The sequence below is a fragment of the Musca domestica genome, unplaced genomic scaffold (genome assembly GCF_030504385.1).
Source record: "Musca domestica strain aabys unplaced genomic scaffold, Musca_domestica.polishedcontigs.V.1.1 60, whole genome shotgun sequence".
NCBI lineage: Eukaryota > Metazoa > Arthropoda > Insecta > Diptera > Muscidae > Musca > Musca domestica.
Genome location: NW_026712364.1, coordinates 4,281,632 through 4,305,102, shown reverse-complemented (window position 1 = coordinate 4,305,102; position 23,471 = coordinate 4,281,632). Strand labels below are relative to the sequence as shown.

The window sequence follows — 23,471 nt, the reverse complement described above, 5'->3', positions numbered from 1 at the left end:
CAAACGCCGGCCATGGTGATGATGTGGGCCGTCATAAAATTTATCGCGAAAATATTCTGGAGGGTGTATTAAAACCATAGGCACGCAAACATTTTGGCCGCAGACCTTGGACATTTCAACAGCACTCAGCACCATCACACTCAGTACGCGACACCCAAGAATGGTTACAAAACAAGGTTCCTTGCTTCATTTCCACAGCTCAATGGCCAGACAAAATCTCAGGATACCAATCCGTTGGACTATTGTTTCTGGAGTATTTTGGAGAGCAAGGTTGGCACTAAAAAATACCAAAGTGTCGATCACCTCCAGCAAGCGCTTCGCAGGAAATGGGCCAAAATTCCACAGAACAACATTCGGTCAGCGTGTGACGGTTTCATTGGCCGTTTGAAGGCCATAATTTGTGGCAAAGTTGGCCAATTCGATCAAATCTAAACTTATTCTAAAAGTTTATGCCAGTTTCAATATTTTTTTTTCTTTCATTCAATAAATTTAAAAAAAAATATGTAAAAATTATGGCGTTTGACCTTGTTGCAGTTTTTTTGATCTCACCCTATATTTAAAGCAAATATCAATTTTAGTGAGAATTTTTTAGTAATTGTGATTAAAATATCTAAGCCAGATATAAGACATAAAACTACTGAGGATTCTTGACATATCGCTAATCCCAGTTTGCTCTTAGTTCCGAATTTCTAATAATAATAACCTTTCAAACAATTCCAATGCCAAAAAACTTACTTTTTATAAATAAAGCTTTCCGTGGTTCATAAATCTCCTAAACACTCCCTTCTTACCTCCTCGATGCCATAACTTTACAGGCCGTTTTATGACAATTTATGGTCATAATTTTGAACACATTCGCGCACAAAGTAGTTATGTCTCTGTGCCCACAACATAACACTTGAAACCGTTTAAAAAGAAGATGACTAGTATGAGGAAAGAAAAAAACCAATCAATTTTTTTTCACAACACAACCTAAGTCATAACAATTTTTAATAGCTCTTAAGTGTGGGTGTCTATGACAACAAGAACAACGAACCTTTTTGGCAGACTTCCCCAAAAAAGAGACTCCAGCAAACAGAAAACTACCATATAAACTGCCAACAGCCAAATACCACCACAACATAACATTGGGCTATGATGGCAACTATGTAAACAAACAAGAGGCTATAAACTACGTTCAGTTTGGAAGTTTTGGGAATTTTGCTCATGAAATCAGTGTTTTTTTTTTTACGCTCATCCTCTTTAATGAAACGTTCATCAAGGCAAGCGCCACACATACACTCACACAGAAAAAATATAGGTGCTTATTAAATGTATAGATATAGGGATGGGTTTGGGAGAGTTGCATATGAATCACTTAGCTGGAAGAAATAAAAAACCAACAACTAGTTAACCAACCAGCCAGCCATATATTTTGTTATTTTTTGCATAAATTTACACTGCATTCAAATTTCTTCATTATTTTTTGCGCCACTATTCCCCTTTACTCTGCCCCACACACAAAAAGGCCCGTATGTTCGTTCAGGAGGGCAGGAGGTAGTTAAAGTTTATTCCTCGTTCTTCTTCTGCTTTGTCATCGTCATCATTGCTAATGGTGTGATTATGTTGAGGCATATGCTCTTGGCAAAATGAATAATTGCCAGCAGCAGGAACAGCAACATCAGAAACAACTGTGCCATGCAGTAGAAGGTAGTCTGCTGTTTTGAGGTGAGAACACACACACGTGACATAAAGTAGATAGGTGGGTGGATGTGTGTGATAGGTAGTTAACATAAATGGAGTGAAAAACTTAAAAATTCAAATTTTATTAAAAGTTTATAAAAATTAATTAGTAAAATTGTTAATTAATTTAAAGCAATAAAATCAGGCTTCAGAAAGGATTTGCAGATCTAGGAGCTTATATGTATAGTTATCCTTGAAAACCCAAGGAAACATTTTTTTCTAAAAATTGTAGAAAATTTTGGACATTAAAACGAAAATTTAAATTCAATTTTTTTTAAATCGGTAAAAGAGGAGTTTCGTTGAAAATTGTAAGCCCGAATATTTGAATATTGCAAAAGTGTTTTTATTGTGTTTTTAATCGTTTTTTTTTCGAACCTGCAAAAGAGAATTTTTATATAAAATTTTAAATTCGAAACGAGATTCTTTTATTTGAAATTCTTCAAATCTGCAAAAGTTTTTTTTTTTTGAAATCTTAAAACTTGTTAATGTGGATATATACTGAAATTTTTGAAGACAGCTAAAAAATTCGAATTATTAAGAATCTACAAAAATGGATTTTCATTGAAATTATAATGGTCTAATTTTTTATAATTGTAATTTTATGAATATGGATTTTTGATGACTTCAAATTATGAAGCTATAACCTTCAAGGCGTTGGCTTTTGAGATCATTTGAGATAGATATTTAAATCTTTTTCAAATGTCGATATTTGTGACTAAAAATCGTGAATATTTAAGCTCTTCAATCTTGGAAGTTTAAAGCTTCCAAACATGGATGTATGATCCCTTAAAACGAAGAAGTTTAGGTCTTTAAAACATAAAGGATTAAGTTCAAAGGTGTTTGGTATTCAAGGCCGTAGAACGCGAATATTTAAGCTATTTAACCGTACATGTTTGTGATCAACAATGGTGGATTTTTTAAGTCTTGAAGGTTTAAGACTTCAAACGTATATGTTTGATGTTGTTTCAAACATACATTTTTGAGTTCTTATGAGTTGAACGATATTTGAGGTCTGACAAAGCGGGTGTTTACGTTTTTTAAAGGCACATTATTGTAGTCTTAAATGATGAATTGTGTGTTTAAAATATGGATTCTTAAATTCATCAGCGGCTGATATTCAAGCCTTTTTAAACGCTCATAAAATGTTTAAGTTTGTAGCCTTTAATCGTGGATGTTTGTAGTCTTCAAATACGGATGTTTGAACCCATTAAAAGAGACGTCCATCAAATGGAACTTTGAGTTATGAAAAGTTCATCATAAGGTTGTGAGTAATTAACTGGATGGAAATGATTGTCTTCGAGGTCTTCAAAGTAGGATTCATGTAATTCGTAATTTTTGAGACCTTCCGTGAATTTTGGGGCTTTACGAGTTGAATGTTTGGATTTTAAATTTATTTTTGATATTTAACTTCAACAATGTAGCTAAAAATTGATGTTTGTGGAAAGTTTAAACATGGATTCTTCAAATGTTTGAGCCTACAAATGAAGTTCAAACACGAAGCCAAGAAGATTTCATTTCTTGAAGGGGATGATTAAACGTTTGAAGTCTTCAAACATTTTTTTTCAAATACATTGTGTTCTTGGATTTTGAGCTTCAAAACTGTTTTTAAATGATGAATTGTGTGTTTTAAATATGGATGTTTAAATTCATCAGCGGCTGATATTCAAGCCTTTTAACGCTCATAAAATGTTAAGTTTGTAGGCCTTTAATCGTGGATGTTCTTCAAATACGGTGTTTGAACCCATTAAAAGAAGACGTCCATCAAGGATTGTTGGAGTTCATCAGAGGTTGATATTCAAAGATGTTTGCGTTTGAGGTCTTCCAATTCGGATGTTTAAGTCATCAAAACCTGGAGAATTAAATGTCAATGTTTGAGATTTAAAAAAGTAATTATTTCAATCTAGAAACATGGAAATTTCTCCTCACATTTTTGAGGCTTTTCAGCTTATTTTTTTTAAAATACAAAGGCTTTAAACATGATTCTTCTTATGTTTAGGAGTTTTTGAAAGCTTAAAGCTAGATTTTACAAACTTGTGGAAATTTGCGAAACATTTTTATGGGCATTCATAATTTTTGGCAATTTTGTGTAGGTTAAAAATTTTAAAAATAATAACAAAAATTTAGAATTTTTAGGCCTTGCTGTATTTCAAAAGTTTAAATCTTAGATCTGTAAATTTTAAAATTGTACTCGAGAATTGTTTGAATTGTAAATTTTTTTTAATTTTAAAATTTGTTGGAGAACCAAAAGAGCTATAGGCTTAAAAAACTTATGGATTTTTAAAGCAGAAAATAGCGAATTATTTACTTTTTTTTTAATATGTACCCATGTCTCCTTAAATTGATTAAAAAGTATTTAAACAAATTTTGTATACCTTCGAATTGAAAAGATACATAAAAAATAATCTAATGTCCCTAATAAAACCCGTCTAGGGATTATTTCTTTAAATTGCCATCGTTTGACAAAAGTTTGTCTGTTTTATGTTGCCACTTTTTGTTGTGTTAACATGCATATTTGTGATCTGAAATCTAATTATCTTCGTCTGGTCCCTATTGCCAGACATATCCTTTATTGCAAAGGCAAAAGGAAAAAATTGAAAAAAAAAAATGTTGTTTACATTTCATGGCATTGCGATAAGGCTAATTAAACTTTGGCAACAGTTGTTAAACAATATTTTTTACCATACTTCTGTACCTTTTTTATTTTTTTGGTGCTTGTGGCATCATCATCAATTTCTTTGGCAATTCGGTTACATGAATCTCTTTTGCTCTCTGGCATGAATGCCAGGCAAAACGGTAGTAGAATTTTGGTAGTTGTAGAACATGCACACCAAAAACGCCAACCAACCAGCAAAAAAAATTGTACTCGACTTAAAGTTAATCCGATTGTGTTGTGTTGCTACAAAAGTAGCATATAAATCCAAAACAACAAATCGTTGCGATTTGTAACAAACACCTACCTACCTATCTTTCTTCCTACGACACCCACAACACTTTGGCTAGAATTCTTATGTTGCTCACGAAAGAAAAAAAAACAGAATCACACAGCAAATGAATGTAAAATTTGTAGTTTTTTTTTCTTAGCTTTCGGGAAACGAATGATGGCATAAAGAAATTCTGCAAGCAGATGAAACTATGGACCACATTTGCTATAAAACGTGCTTAAAGTTCGCTGTTAAATTTATACATTTAGCATTACCGGCTCACCTCGCTCCGTCATGGTGTTGAGGCTGAGGCAGAATACAGATGCAACATGCAAGTTGAACATTTCGGCTGGGATATCGTTAGTATGCTCATCTATTTTATTTCTAAACACTAACAAACAAATGGCATCCTAACAATCATCATTTCATTTTTAAGGAGCCATGGAAAAACAGGAGTGGGTTTTACTTCTGTAGGCTGGTGTTGAAGGGCTTCCCAGGGCCTTTGATGGGGAAGAAAATTTACGGAGATTTTAGATGGATGGATTTTCTGGATATAGCTTAAGACATGGGTACTAATAGGTATTAAGACTAACTAATTTTAAACTCCCAAGACCTCCCAAAAAACCGGGCTCTGTACTAATTTCCCACTTTTCAGGACTTGCATGAAATTCAAAAGAAGTAGGGATATTTTTGGAAAACTTCAGCATTAAACAAGTAAAAAAGCTCGGCCGGCCGAACTTTAAATACCCTCCGCCATTTGGAAGGGAATTGAAATATTTCAAAAAATTACCGTTTAAATAATGAACTTATACGGGGGCTATAGGAAGATGTAGACCTACATAATTAATCATAGGCTGTAGTACCGGCGAACTATGTCTCTAAAATCAACAAAATACAGAATAAAGAGAGGTATCGTTATATGGGGGCTATACGGATATGTGGACCTGCGTACGCGATTTTATGTAATTGGCTGTAGTACCTTTTACGAACTTTGAATAAGAAATTTGCAAAGAATGTCGCTAAAATCATAAAAATACCGAATATCGGGAGGTACCGTTATGTGGGGGCTATACGAAAACGTGGACCTTCATATGGAATTTTTAGGCATAACCTGTAGTACCCATTAAGATCTTGGAATACCAAATTAGAAACAAATCGGGTGAATGATGTCGCAAAAATCATCAAAATACCGAATATAGGGAGGTACCGTTATATGGGGGCCATACGAAGACGAGGACCTGAACAGACAGTCTCCTGTCATAGGCTGTATCATCCATTACGAACATTAAATACCAAATTTGAAACATTTCCGGTGAATAATGTCGCTAAAATCAACAAAGTGCCGAATATCAAGAGGTACCGTTTTATGGGGCCTATACGAAGACATGGACCTGTACAGACAATTTTCTGCCCTAAGCTGTAGTATCCATTATGAACTTCAAATACCAAATTTGAAACAATTCCGGAGAATAATGTAGCTAAAACCATCAAAATACTGAATATCGGGAGGTACCGCTATATGGGGGATATACCTGTACATGGACCGGCATACAACATTTTTAGGCATAGGCTGTAGAACCCCTTACAAACTCCGGATACGAAATTTGAAACAATTCGGGTGAATAATGTCGCTAAAATCATCAAAATATCAATTATCGGGAGGTACCCTGAAATACACATGTGTGCAAAATTTTAGCTTTCCATCTCGCTTTGTTCTCAAGATAGCGTGATTACAACAGGCAGACGGACAGATAGACACACAGACGGATAAAATCGTCTTAGAATTGTACGCTGATCCCGAATATACTTGTAGGGTTTATCATGAATATTTTGAGAAGTTACGAACGGAATAAGAAAACTAATATACCCTCCATAGAATGGGCATTCAGTAGCACTCCTGGAATTTTAATTTGACTGTGCTCTGTATTGATTGGAATATCCTAAGAAAAATATTTCTTCATCCTTTTGGTGACAACTTTTCTTAGGGCCCCTTTTTCAAGGCCTATCATAAATTCTACCCACCATCATCTTCCTATCTAAATGTTTGTAATGGCCAAAGATATAGGAGCAGGATATTGAAATGACAGTTAAAAATTGTCTACCACGCTTGCGTGTTTGTTTCATGGTAACCGGTAGAAGAGCAAAAAAACGGCGGCTCGCAAAAAAGTGTCATAACGAAGATGCTCATTCGTGATAGCAGACATACGTCCCACTTTTTTTCCTTATTCCAAAAAAACCGCCCAACATTTATGGGTAATGCACGTTGGGTAACCCATCCTTATGCATTGCATCAACTTCACACAATCGTCTTCGTTGCCGTTGTCGTCATCGGCGTCATCAACATCAGAGACATTCATGGCAATCTGTGTTAGTGCCGTTGCCATTACATGCAAATAATGTGCAACTTCCAGAGGCAATATTTTCCTTACCAACAGATCGAGGGCAACGAAAGAGGAGGAACATGATGTACAAGATGCAGCAGTAAAACGAGGTGCAAATTTCGTGTGGAAATAATGATGATGATTTGTTCGTGAAAGAACCATGTTTAGATGTTCCACAGCACCCTCAGTCAGTCAAGCCAGCCAGCCAGCCAGCCAGCCAACCAACCAAAGAACCAACCAACCAGCCATTCGAACACAAACCAACCATCGATGCACAAGTTCAAAAAGAAATGAAGAAAATTATAAGTGAAAAGTGGTTATACACGGTAAAAATGATGTGGGTTTAATGCAAAGGCAAAGCGAGAGAGAACAAAAAAAAAAAAAAAACGATGCCAAGAAAATTAATTTCTTGCCGTTTTTCATTTCAAGTTTATTAGAAGCTCTCTAGCACGCTTACACCACAGAACAGAAAGCGTGATGTTAAACCGGCATTGTGAGTGTTGTCACGCTAAAATCTGCTGACATTAGACATCATTTAACACTTTTTGTGAATGGCAAACTATGTAGCACGGAAAGGCAAAGGATTTGGTAAAGAGTAGCAAAAAAAAAAAATGATCACAAATGAAACTCTTAATGATTTTGTTTTTTGCCATTTTTGTCAGGTGGGTTGATGGTGACGTATTGTGTTTAATATTTATAAGGTAAATGATTTTTTTTTTTTTAATTTAAATATTATATTTTTTGATTAGTATCGAATGAACCGTGGGATTTATTTTAATACACCTCGCCAGAATGGTTTAATAGATATTATGTTTCAAGATCTTTTTTAGAAATATTGAAATTTTTGGAACCATACATATTATTTAACATTACTTGAGAATTTTATATTTGATCAGGACAGATTGTGGTATGCAATTTTTATAACCTCGATAATACATACATGGCTGGGTGGTCCATACTGTATATAACTGTCGAACTACCCCTTCTGGTATCCATACAAAATTATGAAATTTATAAAACTATAGTGTCTCACAAAAAGTGTATTTATCAATTATCGGAATATTGAAGAAAAAAATTATTACAACAGTGTTTGGCTTGTTTGTTCGGGATACCATAGTATTTTGTTGTTGCAAAATGGTCAGGCTTAATCCCTTTATTGTTGTTTTTACAGTTACCTGTTTTTACCCTGGTTTACCACCTGATAAACATTACCATCGTTCTCCACTAATAAACAAACGTTGTTTTTATAAAAACAACAATAAAGGGATTAAGCCTGACCATTTTGTACCAACGAAAAAAAAAATATTTTTGAAAACGTAAAATTGTATCCGATTTTTTCTTTTCGAACTTTTTAATAATTCAGCCACTATAAGATCTGGTGGTATTTTCCCTTAAAAATCAAGAAAGAGAGCAAATGTAGATTTAACAATATGTTGAGAGAATATATTTATCGGCAAATAAAACTTAGAGTAAATTCATTCAATGACAAAGTCTCCGGTCGTGCACCCCTTAAAAAGGAATATAACTCTGTGTATTCTCAGATGAAATCTCGATCAAACTTTTCGTAAATTTTTTAAACAAATTTAAGCAGGTTGTGTTGTCTTTATAAGAAGGTAAGTATTCCTTAAAAATATTATAAATAACATATCATTCCACACTTGGCATGTCCCCCACTATGGATACTTCTTCTCTCTCTCTCTCTGTTCTGAGAGAAGTTATATTGATCTTCATTGCGGGAGGGGAAAATAAGAGAGGATAGACCTCTCGCAAATAGAACACAAAGTAAATTCCTCCTGTGAGAGTTTTAGAAAAGAAAAGCTTTAAGACACTAGCCCGCATGCGTGCTATTATTGAATACTATCCTCTCTTGAATACAAATACAGGGTGAGATGAAAAAACTACAACAAACTTCAGACTGCTGTCATTTCTAAACCACTCATCCGACAGCTGTTTAAATTATTCCAGTGACAGCTCATTATATTGTTTTCAAGCGTACAATAGCATTTTGGTGAGAATTTTCCAGAAAAAAAGATATTCGTGATGGAATTCAAGCGTGATTTCTTTATATTTGGCTGGAAAACCGCAAGAGGCAATCATTAGAGTACTCCAGCATTTAAATTTGAATAAATCTTTTGTGTCTCGTACCATCGCTCGTTACCGTGATACTGGTAGCGTAGCCCGACGTCAAGGAAATGGACGAAAGAGAAAACAGCAACATCAGCAGAAATGGCTCGAAAAGTAAAGAAGCGACTTGATCGAAACCAGTGCCGTAGTGGCCGAAAAATGGCTCGTGAGCTGAACATTTCGCAATATTCCATTCGGCAAATATTGAAAAATGAGCTTAGGGCAAAGCCCTAGAAATTGCAAAAAGTACAAGAACTTACACCGCAACAGAAAGAAAATAGACACAAAAGAGCTAAAGAGTTGCTTCGCATGGCTGAAAGTGGTGAACTGCCGAACTTGGTTTTCTCCGATGAGAAAACATTCAAGCCGCAGGCAAACATTTTAGCCGCAGGCGTTGGACATTCCAACAGGACTCAGCACCATCGCACTCAGCACGCTCCGCCCAAGAATGGTTACAAAATGGGGTTCCTCGCTTCATTTCCAGCGCACAATGGCCACCAAAATCTCCGGATACCAATCCGTTGGACTATTGTGTCTGGAGTATTTTGGAAAACAAGGTTGGCGCTAAAAAATACCAACTTGTAGATCACCTCAAGCAAGGAATTCGCCGGGAATGGGCTAAAATACCGCAGAGCAATATTCGGACACCGTGTGACGGTTTCTTGACCAATTCGAACAAATCTAAACTTATTCTAAAATTTGAAGAAGAAGGCTCATTTGCTTTCTCCTCTCTTCATTTTCCATGAGAAAACCTCAGGTCAACATTGACCATAAAAATATCGCCTTCTTCTAGACGATCTTTTGGACTTCTTTAGGGAGAAATGAATATCTTTGATAAGGAGACGTTTTTTCATGGTTTCATGCATTTCTTATAAATTTATTGCTTGTTGTAGTTGAACCTTTATGGGAGTGGTTTCAAAGGGGAAAGCATATAAATTCCTTATTCACGCCTGATCTTTTTTTGAGAGGCATATTTACATATGCCAAGTTTGAAGAGAATCGCTGAATGGTGTCGCAAGTTATGAGAGATAAATATTGAAATCAAATAAATTTTAACCCATCATGAGGGTGATACCAAAGGAGATGGGCCGATATATTTTTCATCCTCCCATCAGATCGTGCATTGGTAAAAATATTAAGATGTGTAAGTTTTGATAGGAATGATATGCTTATTTCGCAATTTTGAATTTATCCACAACGTCCATCTTTATAGGGGAGCGGATATTTTCCATCTTCACGTCTGGATTTGTATTAATATATTGGTATGTACTGAGTTTGGAAGGAATCTGCTGTTAATTTCGCGTTTTATGAGCTTCATGCTTATTCAAAATTTTAACCCGTTGTGGGGGAGGTACCGGAAGAAGTGAATTAATATATTTCATCTTCATGTCAGATCCAGAGTTGGGTTTTCTCTTTCAAGCTATAATTTTATCGGAGGCATTCACATTCGTCAAAAATGGAATCTGATTCATGTTGTTCTTAATTTGCCTATATCATAATCAGTAATATTTAAATAAAATATATAATCTCTTTTCATACATTTATATATGTTAATGTATTCATGAAGTGTGTTGTTTGTTTGTATTTGAAGTTTTTATATATTATCAATTGCTATATATAATATTAACTTTTTTTGATATCCCTTGAAATGTTCGGTGACAGTTTTGGCTTTTAATTTGTGACATGATTTATAAAATACAAAACACATACATATACACACATGTGCATATGTACATATGTATATCTACACCTCGATGTGTTTTTACATTTCCGCATCTGCATAACAAATGTTAACACTTTGGGGCAATTTTATGGTTTTTAATAATAATAATGATAATAATAGTATGCAAATATGCATTTACATATACCTACAAATAAGTACACATACGCAATGCAATGGCAAGTAATGCAATTATTCTGATTATATTACCTGGAAGGTGAGTAGGGTGAATAGTGTGGTGCATGTGCAGAATGTGAATTACGCAATGGAAATGCGGGCATAACCAATGGCTGTGAACCGCTCATCTGGCAATGTGGTCCATTGGGTCCGTTCATTGTGCCGCCAGGTATAACGCCACCGCCGCCAATGCTGCCACCGCCGCCGCCTCCACCCCCGCCACCACGATCATGACCGCCATGACCACCAATTGTATTATTACCCGTTGACATACTTTGTGGCATTTGTTGTTGATGTAAGGTGCCGGGAATGGGACCCAATCTGCAAATAGAAAAAAGGACATTTTGTTAAATTAAATTTTTTTTTCACTCAGGCTTTGTTGTTGTGATTATAAATTTATGTATGTACAAATGTATGCGAAAACAAGCATCCAACCAAAGAAAAAAAGCGCATTCAAACAATGTCGCGTCATATGCTTTTGAATTATGCACATTTATTGACAATGTAAATGTTATTTATTAAATCCGAGAATGAGAAAGATATATAGAGAGAGGGGAGGGAGAGGGAGAGATATAGAGGTTTGTAGTACTTCTATACCGCATTCCTTCCAGCCATCCAGCCAACAAGCCATTTAGGGCCAACGCATAATTGTGTCCTTTATGCCGAGCATATTTACAGGACGAGTGCGTGTGCAAATGCAATCATTTCTACATATTTAAAAACACTCACACATACACACGATATGCACATGTGTACATGCATGTACATATCGTGAATGAGTGCGAGTGCGTGTTTGAGCCGGTTATCAGCAATGCAAGTAAACCATTATGTTTGGTATGAATGTATGTGTGTGTGTAAATATTGTAAACGGAAATTTTAAATTAAAAAAAAACATAAATCAATAGTTACAAGTGAAGCGCATTATGGTTTTGCACTCTGGGAGTAAAATATGTTTGTATGGATGTTGCAAAATAAAAACAAATGAAAATATGTGAAAATGCATTACAGTGTTGCCGGGTTGCATTTGCGAGACATTTGACCAAGGTTTCAAGGGAAATGGGTGGAATTTTGGGGGTTTTCCTGGAGTTATGTGAGGAAACGTAGTACGAAATCGTACGGCAGACATACGAAGGTAGACGTAATTTCTGTTAGGGTTTAGCTGCAGCTTTTCTTAGTACAAAAAAAAAATAAATCGTGTGGGATTTTGTTATTTTTTTTACTATTTATTTTAGAACGTGCATTCGACACAGATACAATTTTTATTCTCATTTCTTTGGCAAAGTAATTTTTTTGGAGGACCCCGACAAAAATTTATTATATTATTATATACAACCTTAATGTGTTCCTTTTCTTTATCTCGTTTACAATTTGTTTTAGGACTAACATTATTAGGGAGTTTTATAAGAGCTTTAGAAAATCCAAGATCTGCTGATGTGAAACATCCCATTGTTTTCATAAATTACGAAATTTAAAGAAAAATTTTGGAAAATTGGGTAAGGGCCCCAGGAAGCCCACACTAATATGGACCACATATATTGTGTGCACCCAAAAATTTTACTAATTTTTAGCGACTCTACTATTCATTGCTATCAAATCTTCCTATCTTATATTTGAAGAAATGTCGATTTGATCCGCATGTAATCCAGTAAAGTTAGTATTTGGCACGAGGATTCATATTCTTCAAAAATCGGAGACCCAAAAACAGCTTGTTTTGAAAAATATCTCCGAAAGTTTTGAAATACTTAAATAATAGCAACACCAAATATTAAACCTACATCAGTCAATTCAGCTCGAAACAGTAATTAAAATGCCGAAAATCAATAGGTACCGTCATAAGGGATATACCAACTGGAGGTCCCATATTGAAAGTATACTCCCAGCGGAGGCATAGCGAACGAAAATCCATTTTTTAAATATATTTCTGAAACATATGAATAAGGAAGGTAACGTTATATTGGGACAACGTCAAATATACAATGGGCTTTTTATACCCACTAAAATTCTATGGAGGGTATATTAACTTTATCATTCCGTTTATTATTATTTACCGGAATTATTTCAAATTTCGTATTTGAAGTGTGTAATGGGTACTACAGCCTATGAAAAAAAAAATCGTAAGCAGGTCCAGATTAAAGTCTCCATATAACAGAATTTTTGAATTTTTTTCTATTCAAAATTTTTAAAAATTTGGTTGTTACTGCTTTTATACTAAGCATTTTATACGGAAACTCTATTCCTATTTAAAATCAGCATAGAATATTACAGCTAAATCTTTTGGAAACTTTAGTTAAAATTCTTGGAAATTGTGACTGAAATTATTAAAATATGGAAAATCAGGAGTTTCCGATTTTTTGAGACATATCAAATATGAGTCCTGTATGGAAAATGTTATTATCGTTTAGAAATGGGAGTATTTTTTAGTTAACTTTTTTCTGGAAATATTTCCGAAATTTTTGAAATAGGGAGGAAACGTTATATATTAGTAATTGGAGGCCTGGCATAGCAGTTAACTTTTCTTTGGAAAGAAATTGGGTGGTAACCTTATATTGAGGCAACACCAAATATTTGACCTACAAAAGACATTTTCATACTTAGACCTGTAAAATTTGAAATTAGGTATGGAGTAAATAAAATACAGAACCAGTATAAACACAATTTTGTAGACCTTTGTTATCCTTGGGGAACCTAAATCTTCAAATGTTGATTTGGTTGGAAAATCCGCTTATGTGCTTAAAATCGGGTGGCATTGGATTACGAACAATTTCATAGAGAATACTATATTCTCAAAATATATTCCGACATGACAGATTACTGCTAAAATATTGGAGACTTTGGTTAAAATTGTCAAAATCCTGAAAATCGGAAGGCAATTGTATGAGGACCCATAAGCAAACATCGGCTGATATAGTCGATTTCCAATACAAATTATTTCAGGCATAAACAAACCCTTAAATCGAACCCAAATTTTATTCTAAGTTGTTCTTCCTAAAATAATAGGGGCTTTAGACTATCACTCGATTCCCAAGCCTATGACATAAATTCGATTTGTGGACAATTTTGTTGAAATTTATAATTTTTGTAACCGGAATCGTTTAAATTTTTCGCACAAAAATTACCCATATTGTCCAAAAAATCCGATATTTTTGACTTTCCCAACTTGCAATATTGCCCCCAAGATTACATATTGTCGCGCGAAAAAATGTTCGGGAGCAACAAAAAAACATCAACTTTTATTTACAGTTACCATAAAATGCAAGTATTATCGACATTATTAAACGGATATGAGCCTGTAGGCCCTTTTTGGCTGGCTGGCCGGCCGGTTGGCGTTGGCTGTTCTAGGTGGCCAATATTGCAACAACTTTAGCCAACAACCAAACAAACAAACAATCGACATCAACGAAAAAAAAAACGGCAATGCAAGCGGTAGCCAACGCAAATGCCCAGATAAGTGTTTACTTTTATGTTATTTCCACATTCGTATGATTTTTTTTTCTTGTTTCTGCATCCTGCCCCAATGTCATTGATGTTGGTCGTGAACGAATTTCCTGTGGGAAATTTATGAATAAATGAATGACAGTTACGAAACGAAAAAAAGAAACAGAAGCAAAATTGATAAAAAAAGTACAAAAAAAAAAACAGACAAAAAGTTACACAGAAAATTGTTAATAAAAATTGAATTTATTAATAATATATAAAGTATACACCATGGCCGCTGGAAGAGGGTAGAATATATGGATTTACAAATGTGGGGACAGGGAAAGTTGGAGAAGGAAGAGAAATGAAGGGGGGTTGTGGCAAAAAGGCCTCAAACAAACAAATGAATAAAAAAAAAAAAAAAAAAATAAATAAATAAATGAATGATTTAATAAATAAAAGTAAAAAAAAAAAATTAAAGGATTATAGACTTTAATAAAACAATAACTTTAGAATCTTTCATAGAAGCATGAAAAACAAGAATTTTCCTTAAGTGTCCCTGTTTATATTCAGCGTTTAATTTTGTATCACTTCAAAATTCGTACTCAATTTTGTCACCCTCTTTTTAATATTTCGTTTCAATTTTAATTTTCTCCATAAATCTTATCAACACAACATTAAAGTCTAACAAAGCTTTATATTTTCTAGTCTAGTATGGTCTCACACATACAAATGTATGTATGTGTGTGTGTTTATTTTATGATATTATGGACATGCCATTTCTATACACACTTGTCGACTCTATATTTGCCATTTATGTTTAAATGGAACTATAAAACCACGGAAACATTTATAACTTCCCTTTTGGTACGTTGCTTGGTTGGACGGTATGTGGTCCCAAAGCTCCTGCTGACCAAAACGAGCGGTCATATCCTTTAAGTGCCACATTTATTCACATGTTTGCCACGGCTAACGTCATATATGAATGTACATAAATAGACTGTCATTCCGTGTGGCCATACTTGAAGGTATGTTGGTATATATGCATGTGTTAGTGTGCACGTGCAGGTTTCGGTCACAGTCTAGAAAATGCTTTAGGCAAATTCATTTATGCTCTTATGTCGGTATTGGTCACATGGTTTGACAGGGTTTCGGATATTAGGTTGCAAATGGAAAATAAATACCAAATCAAGAAATTTCATATATTATCGAAATCGGTAGTAAAAATAACGGAGGTTGAGAGCCTATAAGTATGCTAAATAAAAATATACTCGTTTCTAATGACTATTACATGACGTGTAAACTAGCCTCTAAATCAAGCTAACATATGATGTAAGAGTCATTTGAGAGGTGAATTTTTCAAACTTATATTTATTTGTAGCATAATTTTAGGCCCTATAATGTTTTTTAATGGGAAAATTATAATTTTCAATTTCATAATCGAAGTCGCTATAAAGGCTAGTTTACACAACATTTAGATTCATATGTAAAATGTAAATTTTCCACATTTTTTTATTTAATATTTCTATGGCATACATTTTGGCGCTTCCAAAATTTTTGAACTACCAAGAAAATCCATACTGTAAAATAAATTATGTAAAAATATTTATACTTTAAAAAATATCTTAATTTATCCAATACTCCAAAGTGTCCCTTTTATGGTTTAAAATTATGGGAGCGCCTATAAGTAGGCCAAATATAAATGTGAAAATTATTATTTCTTTTGACTCTAACATGATATGTAAGCTAGCCTTTAGAACAAGTTTACTCAAGGTGTTAAAGTCATATGCAAAGTGATTTTTTATATATATTTTTATTTTGTAGCATACTTTTAGGCGCACAAACTACTTTCAAGCTTGAGACAATGGTTTTGAATTATTGGGTAAATTAATATATATAAAAAGTATAGGTATAGTATATATATTATGATATTGTGCAAAAAAAAAAAAATAATTGCGGGGAAAATCCAGCAGATTATGAAAGTAGAGCTAAAAAAAGACAAGTGTATCGGGGTTTTAAAGTTACATCGCAAAGTAACCTAAATAGTGGAGGCAAGTCCCCCCACACTTTTGGAAATTTTCGGACTAAGATTCCTCGAAATACGTGCATTTTAGGTATTTGGAGTCTTCGACAATATTGCAGATAAAAATACAAAAAATAGTTTATTTATGGAAGGGGTATTTTGGGTCCTTTTTTTAAAATATGGTTACAACTCCACTTAAACTGGATCGTAGCAAGTCAAAATATTCTATAAAATTATTTGCAATAACATTTTATTATGGAATCTAATTTCACGTGGCAAAATACTAATTACGTCTCACCGTTAGGTATTGACTTATACATGTCTCTGGAAGATATTCAGTGTCCAGAATTTTACATTAGCACCTCTCGTGGAATTCACAGGGGCTAGTTAACAACTTAGATGAACAAACTTTCGTTTGATCATCTCTGTTGTTTAAGTGTAGGTTAGGTTTAGGTTAAGTTAGTTTTAAGGTAAATAAAATGAGACATGCTCTCAAACATTGTAGTGCCGGGAGCAAGCACGATATACACTCTTAGTTTAGTAAACACTAATTATCAATTTTTGTAAAGCCAGACGCTGAAAATACGCTTTAGTCATTAAAACAAAACATTATAGTTTTAAGTATTTCTTTCTTCACTTCAAAATTGTAAATTTTCGTGTTAAAAAAAGACTCAATAAAAATTTGAATTGAATTGAATTGACAATTAATTATTTTTAAAAAATCACGCCAAAGACAAAAAAAATTTAATGGCAATTAAATTTTACTATAAGTCACCAAAGAGAAAAAATCTCTATTTTCCAATGCATTTTTTGCATCAAAGGCAAGAAAAAAATAGAAAATGCTTCTTAATTTTTTTGGTGAATTTTCCCTTGGACTTTTTTCGATTTCACGCCTGAAAGTCTCATTAATTTTGGTTTTTGGCGGAAGGAAGAATTATTCTTTACAAAATTTCACTACAACCTTGCTCTCCAAAATACTCCTGGCAAAAAGTCCAATGGATTGCAGATCCGGAGATTTTGGTGGTCATTGTGCGCTAGAAATGAAGCGAGGAACCTCATTTTGTAACCATTCCTGAAGAAAGAAATCACACTATCACGCTTGAATTTCATCAAGAATAACTTTTTTTCTAGAAAATTCTTACCAAAATGCTTTTGTACGATTGTAAACAATTTAATTAGCTGTCACTGGAATAATTTTAACAGCTGTCGGACGAGTGGCTTAGAAATGACAACAGTCTGTAGTTGGTTGCAGTTTTTTATTCTCATATCAGTTTTGGGGTTTTGATTAGCCCCAAAAGGGATAAGCAAAAGGGAAGAAACATTATTTTATTGCATACTTCTAGGATGCCTTTAATATAAATATTTTAAAATTATTTCTATTTTATATCAGTTAAAGTACCACTTTATTTCATTTACAAAATTGCAAAAAATTGGCATAAACTTATCTCGCCCGTTTCATCCTAATATCACGACTTTCAATGTTTAGAAAATATTCATGTTTAATGTCCCTTAGCAATGAAGTTTTATATGCATAAAGGCGCATTGAGATAGCTGGTAAGCTAAAATAAGCAGGAGAGACCGAGGCAGAGTAAGAGAAAAGTTTATGGTTGAACAACTTAATTTAAATTGCTTTAATCTATTTTTGTTGCCAATAAATCACTAACGCAGACATTTGCACACAACAGCAACAACGGCACTGTATTGAGCGTGTATGGTGTGTATGTAAATGTATTTTGCATATAATGGCCATAAGAGCTACTGACTTCCCACTTAACTTCAACAAATTTTCACACACACGCATACACACACTCATACACACAACCAACATTGTTGTCTAAAGTTCAGTAGTTATGAGCTGGCAAAACTTTTATAAACTATGTTAGGGCTATTTGATAGTCGCCGCAGTTTCATGTGCTGCCGGGGATTGTAAATGGTTAATAGATCTATACAACAATTCGTGCTTACATATACATATATATAGAAGATTGCAATCTATATATGCATGTGTGTGTGTTCAAACTATGAATAAATATATGGTGTGGAAGTCTAGTCGTTTAAATTATGGCATAGAAAATATTATTGCCCATTTATCGCCATGTGTATATACTCGTATATCTGAACTATAAGTATTTCATACGCCATGGCAATTGTTGTTGGTTTTAGGCTGATAATCTCCATTTGAGAGCATGTGTGTGTGCCTTGCGAAATTTCTCGAACATTGTACTAATAAATGAGTCTGGCTTACAACATTCCAGGAAAAGCTAAAACTCATAGAGACGTTTAAAATTATTTGTAAGGAAATAGCTTCCCATTCTTGAAGCGGTAGTAAGCCTATAGTTTGGCTTTTGTTTTTCAAGCTAAAGAACTTTTGCCAAATAAACCATGTAGTAGCTGCCACCCCTTAGAAATAGTTTCATAAATTCATTTTATTTAAAATTATAGCTCTACAGTAGTTTTACAGAAAGTTGTTGCATACTTTTAGGTTTGCTTCGGAAATATTTCGTTATGTTGCATACTTTTGTGGGCTAGCCCCCCAAACCACATGAAAGTTAATGTGGAATGTTGCAAATACAGATCAATTTGAAAATAAACAAACATAGTCTTGGGGTTGCTGTGATTTGTTCGGAAAACGTCCAGAAACAAAGCATACTTTTAGGCGGCAGATTTGATAAAAGATTATGATTCTGAAATAAAATAAAAAAGTTTATATTTTATAACAAAGAAACTGAGCGATTAGGATTAGCGATTATATTTATATCTACACACAGGGTATACTTTTAGGCGGTAGTATTTACAATAATTTAATATACAGATGTGGAGAGTATATAGAGGTTTATGTTCACAAGGATTTAAGAGGAATATTGGGTTTCAATAGAACAGAGCCACGTGCCACACAGCCAAAGTTACACTCGATTTCAAAAAGTATTGTATCGAATATATTGCTTCGAAGAAGGACTAGTGTTTTTTTTATATCAAAAAGCCACTTATTATTGAGGGCTGCGAGCTCTATATGAAATTATAGCCCTCCCTGCCTTATAACCTGGCACATATATCTATTTTTTTCCTCATAATAAGCGGCTGCATTTCTTTGAATTTTACCAAGACGAAAATTAATTGAATTCTACTTTTCCACGACGGCCAAAAATATCTGGCTCATTAGAAAATATTACTGAATTTAAAGCATACATCTAGGGGCTTCTAATTATTATACACTTGAAGGGCTTTCTTGATTATTTTATATAATAACTAACGGAAGTTAGTGTTGATGAAGACTAAATTAAAGCGTACTTATAGTCAAGATCTTGAAAATTTATTTTCTTGACTAAAAGTGGAAAAAAATTTAATTTGTATTTAAATTCATATTTTTCCACATTGAAATCCATTTTCATCCATTTTTGGAAATTTTGGCAACCCAAAATATTCTTTGTTTCTCCAAAACACTAAATTAAAGCATACTTTTAGGCAAATACTTATACTCCATTGTCATTTATTTAAAAATGTAGTTTATTTTAAAAAACTTAAAATTAAAGCATATTTTTAGGCAAAACTAAATATTTCCTTTTCATTCCCTACTTAAAAAAGGCTCCCCTTTAAGTAACCTATTTGATTTTCACTATTTAGCTAACCTCGAGGCCTTGTTGATATATCAATAGTTCTCTATATCTCCTTTCCTCTTCTCCCTCCCATTTATTATGCATCATTAAAGGTCATTTAATTAATTCGTTTCGTTATAATATCTCATTGGAATTTCACAAGGGTTGTCTCAGATCTTTTAGTTTCACCCACAAGCTAAAGGACACAAGGCACGCATATCCTTATGACTATCTGTGCCAAGGAGCACAACAAAACCAGAAGAAAACAAAAACAAACAATAAAAGCAAACTTTAACTACTACCGCAAACATCAAAACTAACAATCCACTCCGTCACACACACGTGTTTCACCCGAGGCTGGCATAACCGAATTTCAATCACATACGCCAGTCGCGGGCACACACACACCCATACGTATAGAGAGAGAGAACTTAAATTAAATAAAATAAATGTTCGCAAACGAACAAGTAGACATGAGAAAATCACCACACATTTTCACCAACATTTCAATTTGATAACAATTTTCCACGGTAAATATTTGTGTGTATATGTGTGTGTGATTACGTGTTCGCAGCGAAAACTAAACGATTTGCCTTCTAGCTATAAAAGCAAAAAGGAGAAAAAATCTATCTACGAGCGTAGAAAATGGCCAAAAGAAGATTGCTTGAATTTTATAAATTGCATATCACCAGGCGTTAATACAATATCAGGGTGTGTGTGCGTGCATGTGTATGAGTATAACATAACGAACATCTGGCCAGACGTATGTGTGCCCATGTACTTGTCACTGCCACTTTATTAGATATTTTTTTTTTTTTTGCCACAAAAAAAGTGAACCCATTGGTCTGAAGACAATGCGAGATATGACACACCATTTGTCTAAGCCAGAAGTTAGAAATAATCAATTATTTGCGCATATTTGATTTAGGCCTGTTAAGCCATACAAAACTGTGGGTGGCAATGCATGAGGGTGTGTGTGTGTAGAACAAACAAAAATACTATGGCAGCCAAATATTATTATCCGACAAGTGCGTGCATGGAAAGTCTTTTGCACAAAAGACCCTCGAGAAAATTCTTGAAAATTAATTTCAATTTTTTTCAGGCTTGGTCTTGCCTTGTGTGCTCCCAACGTTTTTTGTTTAATGTACTGTCAAATTGAGAAAATTTTATATATGAATTAAAAATGTGCTCTGGGTTGTTATTCAAACGATGTCTAGACATTTTTGGGTACATCACCCACAACCTTTTTGACTTTAGCAAAATGAACTGTCATGGCTTATCATAAATGCTGCAGTCAAGCTAAAGAAAAATTCAAACTAATCAACAAATTATATTTAATAATTAACGTCTAATCCCTGGGATGTCCTTGTAATTATAGACAATTAATTTTTTTTTTTTTTTTTTTTTTCTGGGGATCAGATCAAAGACATTTTTATGGAGGTAGAAATGTTCTGGATGCCAATTAAGATGTCTCGAAATAAAATCCTAATGTGTGGTAAATTCGAGAGAAGTCCATTGTTACATGTAATGCGCCTTGAAAATGGTATGATCCTTTGTAGAGGTTAGTTTACACTTAATGTTAGAGTCATAAGAAAAGAGAACTCATCACATTTATATTTAGCATTTTCAAAGGATACTTCTAAGGGCTCGATCTAATATGGAAAATACTTTATATACAATAATAAAGAATTTATTTAAATTTTAATATTTTTTTTATTTAATTTAATTAAAAATTAAAATTAAAAATTTAATTTTAATTTTTTAATATTAATTTAAAATTTTAATAAATTTTTTAATATTAAAATATATTAATTGATTGGGCAGCCTACAAGTATGCTATAAAATTTTTAAAGATAAACGTAAAAAAACCACTTTGCAGTTTGACCTTAGTAAATATCCTTAAGTCTAGTTTCCACATTAGAAGGCATATGAAAAATTTTTCTGTCACGTAAATGTTTACCTTTTTAAAGCATACTTTTAGGTGTCCCAATAACTATAAAACTAAAAAGAAACTCTATACAACAAAAACGTTACACTATACAATACGATATAAGGTACTATAATTATATTAAAAAATTTTAAATTTATGAAAAGATCACAAGCGGTTTAGTTCTATTTAATCAGAGGTATCAGAAGGGTTGTGCCGATATTAAGCATCTTCACACCATATTTTGCACCAGTAAAATATTTTGATGTGCGAAATTTGAAGAGAATCGGATTTTGTTATTCAACATTTTGAACCCCATTATGGGGGAGGTTCCCGAAGGAGTTTGCCGATATATCCCATCCTCACAGCTGATTTAACGTTGGTAAAAATATTGGCATATGTGAAATTTGAAGAGATTCGGATGCTTATTTCGCATTTTATGAGGGATATAATTATTCCAAATTTTGATCCGTTGTGGGAGAGGTATCAGAAGGAGCTATCCGTTCCTTATACCAAATCTTGTGTCAACAGAAATATTGCTATGTACGAATATTAAAGCCAATCGGACTTTTAGCTTTATAGAAGTTCAAATTATTCAAAAATTTGAACCCATTGTGGAAGATATACCAGAAGGAGTGGACCCATATTGTTCATTTTCGCACATGACCCAGCACTGATACAAATTTTGGAAATTACTCAGCCAGCATAACATCGGATGAACCTTTCTTATTTTGTAACATAAAATACATTCTGTGAAAATGCTGACCTTTTTGGAAGTTGGTGCCAGAAGGAGTGGACCGATATTCTTCAACTCCGAACATGATCTAAGTTTGATAAAAACAGTACGATATACCAAGTTCGGACCATATCAGATACTCTCTTCAAGATATATCGTGCGCAGCAGCCAGCCAGACAGAGGGACGGACACCCCTAGATCGAATCCAAATGTCCTGAAACTGATTTGTCCAAAGAGACCAAGGGTCTATAGCGATTATTTCTATGAGGCACGTTTTGACCGCATCAAATGATATATACCCTCTGCAGCGATAAGTTGTAGCGTATAAAAAATGTGGGGAGTGCCTAAGGTAATGCTATGAAAACGCCGTGTAGAATTTTTGAGGCCCTCTACCATTTCGAAGGCATTTGAAAAATTCCTTGGAAAAAATAACTCTTAAACTTTTAAAATACCGATAATTGGGAGGCACAATTATGTGGTGGCTAAATGAAAGCTTGGGCCTGTATTGCCAATTATCTGTCAGAGAACTCCAAATACCAATTTTGAGATAAATCCGTTAAAAAATGTGTTGAAAATCGAAAGACCGAATATAGGATGGTACCATTTTATGGATATAGACCTTCATAGGAAATTTTCTGTTTTAGCAAGTGGTACCTATTTTGAACATTAGATACCAAATCTGAAACAATTATTCCGAATATCTGGAGGAAAATTCCTTTGAAAATATCGATAA

General features: G+C 33.8%; 1 protein-coding gene across 4 annotated transcripts in view; it reads right to left on the bottom strand.

Annotated features, from left to right (window-relative positions):
• The window catches only part of LOC101894875 (teneurin-a), a 568,898-nt gene that overhangs the window by 211,743 nt on the left and 333,684 nt on the right, over positions 1-23,471 (bottom strand). For all 4 annotated transcript variants that reach the window (XM_059129381.1, XM_059129382.1, XM_059129383.1 and 1 more), the window contains one exon: positions 11,079-11,366. In XM_059129381.1, coding sequence (XP_058985364.1) covers positions 11,079-11,366 — 288 coding nt within the window. The remainder of the gene's footprint in view (positions 1-11,078; positions 11,367-23,471) is intronic.